Here is a 7,464-nt window from a genome sequence, read left to right as displayed (position 1 = left end):
GTCTGTCATACTATAGCTTTTGGTGCATATTTGATAGAGCTTACGCCCCACAATTTTCTCTTGTTAAAACACTTATAGAAATTGAACTACCGAGCCAATTGCGGCTATTCAACTAATTCACATTAAAGCTTTTGATTTAGAATTTTATATTGTAGTTTTAAACAAAAATTTGAGTTTTTAAAATATCGCGATTATTGACCTGCCCTTGACAGGAACTACCATTATATACAAACACGCCACTTCAAGTCTAACGATGCCTCTTTGCTAAAACTAAAGAAAAATCTCGTCAAAGTAATCAGACCTAATCCCCTTTCTTGCTCCTCTTATGCATTTAAAACATCAGTCTCATAAAAAAAAATCATAGTATATCTATCAGTCTTATGAGTTGCAGTTTCCTTAGGAGGAACTATTGTAGCAAAACTGGTGAGCATTGGTCCTCATACAGTGCGATCAATTAGATGCTAGAACTACAACAAACAGGCACTCGATTACGTTTTGAAATCCTTAATATAAAGCTAAAAGTGAGTACGGGTAGTCGACCACAGAATTTTCATATTGCACGGGAAATAAATGTTTTTTTCTAAACTAATTACCGTCACTCTCCACTCTCATCTCCCGGCGCAAGTCCTCCTTGACACTATGAATCAACATTTCTTCCTTTTTCATGATAGCGGACACTTGGTTCATCGGAGGCATAATCACTCTGGATTCGATCATCGGTTCGTGCTTCCGATTCACCGACAGATCTTCGACCTGGTCCTCATCGTCATCCCTATCCTTCTCCGAGCTCCCATTCGTCTGGTCACTATGGTGATAATCACTTCCTGGTGCCGGAGAGGGCGTCAAGCTGCAATGTCTCATATATTTCAGAATTGTGGGGCTGGGGCTAGGGCTGCGTGCCTGCATGTTGTTAGGACTGGTTGAATGACCGGACACTACAGCGTGAGCAGCAGCTGCAGCTGCCATTGCAGCTAAAGCTTCACGTTCATCGCCTCCTCTATCTAGAGCATGCTGCAGGAAGGTGCTGGCCTCCAGTAGGGCTGTGTTGTTATTCATGGTTTCCTCACCCTCTGATAATTGTCCTCTATATGGAGATGTCGAGCTATATGGGAAGCAGGGAGAAGTACCATTGCTTCCTCTTTTGAATGGTCTGCTAGTAGTGATGCCTAACTTCTTGACTTTGTCGTAAAGAGTTCTTGAAGGTACTCCATAGTGCTTGGCAGCTTGGAGAGCTGAAGTGCCGTTTCTGACTGCCTCAATGGCGGACATAATATCATTTCTAGTATATTGTTTATATCGTTTCCATTCGGGTCTTTGAGAAGGGACATAAGTGGCTATTCCAGAGTTTGTGCGCATATCGTGAGAGGAGGATTGAGGGGAGGATGAAGGAATAGCGAGCTTCGATTTGTCTTCTTCGTCAGTGACTGATTCGGTATACTCCGCCGTGTAGGGCGATTGAGCGTCTTCGGAAGGTTCATTCTTCATGTGCTACAACAACACATTTTAGATAATTTATTATTTTAAAAGAGAATTATAATGTAACATACCTTAACTACCCTTTCCTCACTAGCAGACATATTAGCGCTGTCTGGATGGCATACCAAACTGACGGGCTGCGGCGATTCCGGCTGCCCTTGTCCCAGAACTGTTCTGAGAATCGGAGTATCTCGTTGCATCAGGAGACTGCTTAGTTTCTTCCTTTTAAGAGGAGACATGTCTGAATTGACCGCTTCATAGGCACTGCTTAACATGGCTGCTGCTGCTGTTGCTGCTGCGTGAGGATGACTCTGGCTTGGAAGCTGCAGAAAACAGTAAATGCATCATAATTACATATTTAATAATTGCTTAATTATATCCTCAATAGCATCAAAAAAGTATTCAAAAAATTGAATGCATTTTGTACAGGTTGTTTAAAACAAGCTTTACCCCACAAGGGGATGAACAGTGATATGACGTAAAAATATTGACATTTTTCCACTGTGTGGAGAGTTAGTGATATACATGAAACTTACGTCTCTATCGTTGTCTTTGTTTGTCGCAAGTAATAAACAAAGATGGTTACATGAACACAGCTTTATTGACGAACTAATATTAATGACAGCCGCACAGTGGTGGCAATATGTAAAATTTCGATGGACGAAATATGTATATACTTTTTATTAGTAACGAATTTGAAATTGAGTTTTTAATTTTTTAAACATTTTTATTACCTTGTTACCAAGTACCCGAATGAAGTCGCATTGATTGAGATTCATTGTTATAACGTAAATAAAAAGTGTACTTACGGCTGCTCTATTATGGGAAGGTAAAGGCAGTCCAGGAACTGCCCAAATCGGCAAATTCATCCTGTGGCTGTGCTCTTGGTGTTTTCTGTCGTAAGCATTATAAGAGCTCTTATACACTGAGCTGGTGGAATGCGGGGGAGAGTTACTGCTGCTGCTATGCACCGAATTGGACGCGATTGAGTTGGAGTTGACTGGCATTGAAGAAGGCGAGTGATATTCTTGAGGAAGAGGATCTTCTTTTTCCGTTTTGCAGGCCCTTAATGAAAATGACAATGAGCATAAAACCATTAAGGAGAAATTTTTAAAATAATTACCTATTTTCCTCTACCAAGCCTTTGACTTTCAGTGCCTCAGCCACTTTCAACAAGGCCGCCAAACGGTCTTGGGCCACATTCACTTCACCTCGATACATATATTCCAAAATAGCCTTGATTTCTGAATATTTCACATCTTTGAGCACCACCACCGGGTGTTTGCAGGGCAAGTCAGTGAAAATGTTCTGTAATAAATAGTGAGTGTAGATCTTTTATGGTTTGTGTTATATGTGAAAGTACCTGAAAATATGGTGAGCAAGCAGCCAGCACCATCCTGTGGGCTTTGATGGGGCTTCCTCCTTCACACGCCAAGGTGACGTCGGTGAAGGACTCACTTTGGAGGAGCTCATCGAAAACCGAGAGGAGGTTAGTGCGATGGTTGTTCCAGCGCAAACAGTACTGCTGCGACTGCGCCATGGCAACTGGGGATGGGATAATGGCAATGGGGATAGCCTCTGCAAGAAGTGATTGTGTTTTTAGGTCAAATATTTGTTTGATAATGGTGTGTCGCATTATTGTTGCTTCTCGCAGAGATAATACTTGTGGTTTTTAGCGTGCGAATTGGTTCTAAGTAAACATTTGCGGTCTATTTCACCTAAACTCGGTTTTAGTCCATGTTGAGTATATCAAGTAAAATTTATTTTTTGCATCTTAAAAAACGACTAATAACGATAGCTTGAAATAAATAAATTAAAGTAGACGGAAAATAGGGAAAACAATATTTGCTTGGAATTACCAAATAAAAGGCATTCTTATAGAATATACTTCACTATATTTCAATTCCTTAACACATCAGCAAAATCTTTTACATATACATGTGCATAGTGCTTAAACCTGATAAACTTCTAACAGTAAAATTAAAATTTATCGAATAATAAACAACATATTATGGACAACTTTATAATTCACTGAAAGTGCGGTTTATAAAGACTATTGTAACATTTGGGTAACTGGTAAATAATCATCATGCAATAATGACCATGAGGTAGATTACAGTTTTGTGGGTCTTTATAGTATCCTCAGATTAAACACAAATCTATACAATGAAGAGATAAATTATAACAGTTTAGAAAAACTTGACAACAGTCTTAACAAATTATAATAACATAAAAGCCGTCCAGAAACGTACATTCTTGTCTCTGGTCAGTCTCAACTAAAATGGCAAACAGTTCCACCTATGTACTCGTAAGTGCGTTTTGAATCTTCTATGTATTTATCTTTGATTATGTTACGGTCAAGCAGTGTATGGAATTTAAGTTGTTATTTACCGGAATGTTTCCAGAATTCAATAGATTTTTTTTGATTTGTGTCCATATTACCCAAGCAATAAGTTAATGTTTAATCGATGTTGGAGTTAAGAGTTAGATTATCGTTAATTTCCCCCTTTTTCATCAGAAAATTATGCCGCAGACTAATTTGTCGTTTATCTGACGTCAATAGTACATCACCAGCAGCCATAAAAGTAATTTTAATGTAAATTACTCATGATGTTTCTGTGACGTTTGGCTGTCATTAGAACACGAGTTGATAACGTCACTTCCAGGGCTATCAGTGACCGTAATTTGACGTTTGTTTTTCACGTTATAACTTGCTGCTCGGATATGTATAATCAAGTTAAAAGGTTAAATATAATTTGCTCATGTTAGTGACTAAAACGAGATAATTCGTTGGACCATGGATACCGCTGCTTTGAAAATACAGCGATAATGGTTGTATCTGCATAATGTCTATGAAAGATTATGGCAGCTTCAAGACTAACTAATTATGGTAATTAAAATTTCATACCTTCTCAATCTTTAAAAGAAGAGTTGGAAAGAATTACCTATTTTCACATGTATAACATTTTTCTTCATGGGAAAATAATTCTACATTTTTTTAATGAGCATTGAAACTGAGCAAATTATCCATTAAGACGTCCTTTTTCGAATTTCTACAAGTGCTTTCATGAGAATTTTTGTCCCTATGTACAACGTCCTACAGCAAGCCCTTATACAGGTCAGTTTATACAGAATTTTTTTGTAATTTTTACTAAATTTCTAACAAAAATTCCTTGTAAATCGAGCGAATTTTAAGAGTGTTTATACAACGAGAGAGAGTAACATTTTGTTTAGTTAAGGGCAATTTTTTAGGGTTAATTTTACACTGCAGAAGGGCTGAAATTCTCATTTGAATAGATGAAATTTCAAGGCCATATAAACGGGGAGAAAATGTGAAAGACTGCCTTGCAGCTATAAATTTAAAAATCAAAATTTAAAAAATTCAAGGGCAGTTTTTAGGGGTGAATTTTTTCTTTAATGTCGATTTATTTTCAAAAAGATTAAGGGGGTTTTCTGATGGGATAAACTGAATTCCACTAATAGAATTTCCGTTATTAGGGTATCATGCCATATCGTACCGAATCAATATTTTAAATTTATATGCTTAACGCTACGTTAAATTTCTGTATAATCTCACCTCAGCTTTCCGAATTAATAGATTTTTCCATATGGTTCCTGCAATAATTCCTACATTTTTTCTAGTAACTAAATATATAACTAAATTTAACCCCAAAGCCATTCAACCTTCAGGATTAGATCCATTCTTGTTAAAACGAATTTTCGTTAAATTGTATAATTTTTCACTTTAATTTAGGGGTAAGTTCTCCCTCAAATATATATTTATCTTACTAAGAAAATACAATTCTCTGCATTTTATGCAGTAATTTATATTTACATTTGATATCGTAGTTGACAGAGCTTTGAGCCTGACCAGTATAGCCACATTTTCTCTTACCAAAAATGCGCAATACATTTTCAAAAATGGCTCCAATTGAATCTCCATTAAAAATCTTCACGTAGAATAATCTCCGAAATAAGTTTTAAACTAAATTCCGTTTTCCATAGCTTTCCCTTATCAGAATCAATTACTATACAATACACAACAACAATCCCCTCCTCTTGAAGAACCTCCTCTTCCTTCTTGCTCAAGAAAAATCTCGATTCGTAATCAGACCTAATTGCTCCTCTTATCCACTTAATCATCAGTCTCATAAAATAATATAATCATAGTACATCTATCAGTCTTATGAGTTGCGGTTTCCTTAGCAGGAACTTTTGTAGCAGAAACTGGTGAGCATTGGTCCTCATACTTGATCAACTAAGCCTACAGGCTGCAGGCACTCAATTACATTTTGAAATGTCTCTATGTTAACCACAGAATCTTCTTATTGCACAGTTAGCTTGAAATTTAATGTTCCTAGTTTCCTGCACCCTCACCTCCCTGTACGCATCCTCCTTGATGCTATCTGTGAGCATCTCTTCTTTATTCTTACTAACTTAGGTCATGGAGGACATAATCACTTTCCGATTAACTGAAAGATCCTCCACCTGGTCTTCATGGTCTTCCGAGCTTCCATTGGTTGGATCACTATTATAGTGATGCTCACTCCCTGGTGCAGGAGAAGATGCCAAGCTGCCCTGCCTCATGTATCTCAACATTGTAGGGCTAGGGCTAGGGCTGCGTGCCTCCATGTTGTTAGGACTGGTTGAATGACCAGAAGCTGCAGCATGGGCAGCTGCTGCAACTGTCATAGCAGCTAAAGCCTCACGTTCATCACCCCCTCTTTCTAAGGCATGTTGCAGAAAGGTACTGGCTTCAAACAAAGTTGAGTTGTTATTCATGGTTTCCTCACTCTCTGATAATTGATCCCTGTAACCATAGGGGAAACAGGCAGAACTGCCATTACTCCCCCTCTTAAAGGGTCTGCAAGTTGTAATGCCGAGTTTCTTGACTTTGTCGTAAAGGGTTCTTGAGGGCACTTTATATTTCCTCGCGGCTTGCAGGGCTGACATGCCATTCCTCACATCCTCAATTGCAGACAATATATCATCTCTGGTGTACAGTTTGTATCGCCTGTTAAGTTCGGAGTTTTGAGAGGGGATGCAAGTGGTAATTGATGAAGTTCTCGTGTCAAGTGAGGACGATTGAGGTGAGGAAGATGGGATGGCGAGTTTCGATTTGTCCTCCTCATCATTCAGGCGTTCTGCAAATCCGGTGTAGGGCGATTGGGCGTTTTCAGAGGGTTCATTTTTCATGTGCTAAAGAAAAAGTTTATACTTTTTTATAAGTTTCTAAAATGGACTTAATAATGTGTATACGGAAAATTTGCTTTATGCATGTATGCAATAAAAGTGGAATAAATGAAAAAAATCTTGTTAAAATTCAAGAAAACGGCCATATACAGTGTCCGACATATGTACTGAATAATGGCAATAACTTTTTAAATAAATTTTTTTTCAAAAAATGTTTCAGGTAAAAGTTACAAGACTAATTTGTTGTCACTTTCTGATGACTTTGAACTTTGTTTTCTTACCTTATAACATTCCAACGAAGTTCAACTTTAGTTTTTCCAATGTTACTGTCTATTTCCGAATTGTTTTATGGAATCTATACTTATTTACGTATACAGACATTTCAAATTTTGTTGGGATTAAATAGGAAAAGTGTCAAGAAAAAAGTTTTTTTCTTATTTTATTCCAAAAAAATTTTAATTCGATCAGAAAAGTAAAATACAATTTACTACTTACAAGAATTAATTGTTATTTCATTTTTAATAGTTTAAAGCATTTACTCAAAATATCTTCCGTCATTATTGAAACACAGTGCTATTGTTTGCGTGAATGATCTTCACACCTGAACATGTGTAGTTGTCTTGCTTCCTTGAATCCATTACTCCGACGATGCAAGCCTTCAAGTTATCTACGTTATTTGGCCGATTCTTCTAAACTTGATCTTTTAAATGGCCCCAAAAGAAAGAGTCGCAAGGATTTAAATCAAGTGATAGGGCAGGCCACTCTATTTGTCCAAGGAAAAAATTTGTGCTGCTT

General features: G+C 37.4%; 1 protein-coding gene across 3 annotated transcripts in view; it reads right to left on the bottom strand.

Moving 5' to 3' along the window:
• Nucleotides 1-7,464, bottom strand: part of LOC136409402 (protein abrupt-like) — a 35,914-nt gene continuing 28,450 nt past the window's right edge. For 2 of the 3 annotated variants that reach the window (XM_066390877.1, XM_066390876.1), the window contains exons 2-6: nucleotides 2,840-3,054; nucleotides 2,600-2,784; nucleotides 2,286-2,541; nucleotides 1,548-1,799; nucleotides 1-1,488 (exon numbers count right to left, since the gene is read on the bottom strand). In XM_066390877.1, the coding sequence (XP_066246974.1) occupies nucleotides 586-1,488; nucleotides 1,548-1,799; nucleotides 2,286-2,541; nucleotides 2,600-2,784; nucleotides 2,840-3,016 (1,773 nt within the window). In that variant the 5' untranslated portion in view covers nucleotides 3,017-3,054 and the 3' untranslated portion in view covers nucleotides 1-585. Of the gene's footprint in view, nucleotides 1,489-1,547; nucleotides 1,800-2,285; nucleotides 2,542-2,599; nucleotides 2,785-2,839; nucleotides 3,055-5,411; nucleotides 6,676-7,464 lie in introns of those variants that run through there. The other variant, XM_066390878.1, reaches the window with a different exon arrangement.

The sequence above is a fragment of the Euwallacea similis genome, chromosome 6 (genome assembly GCF_039881205.1).
Source record: "Euwallacea similis isolate ESF13 chromosome 6, ESF131.1, whole genome shotgun sequence".
In the NCBI taxonomy this organism is placed as follows: Eukaryota; Metazoa; Arthropoda; class Insecta; order Coleoptera; family Curculionidae; genus Euwallacea; species Euwallacea similis.
Note: the sequence above shows the minus strand (reverse complement) of the source record. Positions and strands in the feature narration are given on the sequence as shown.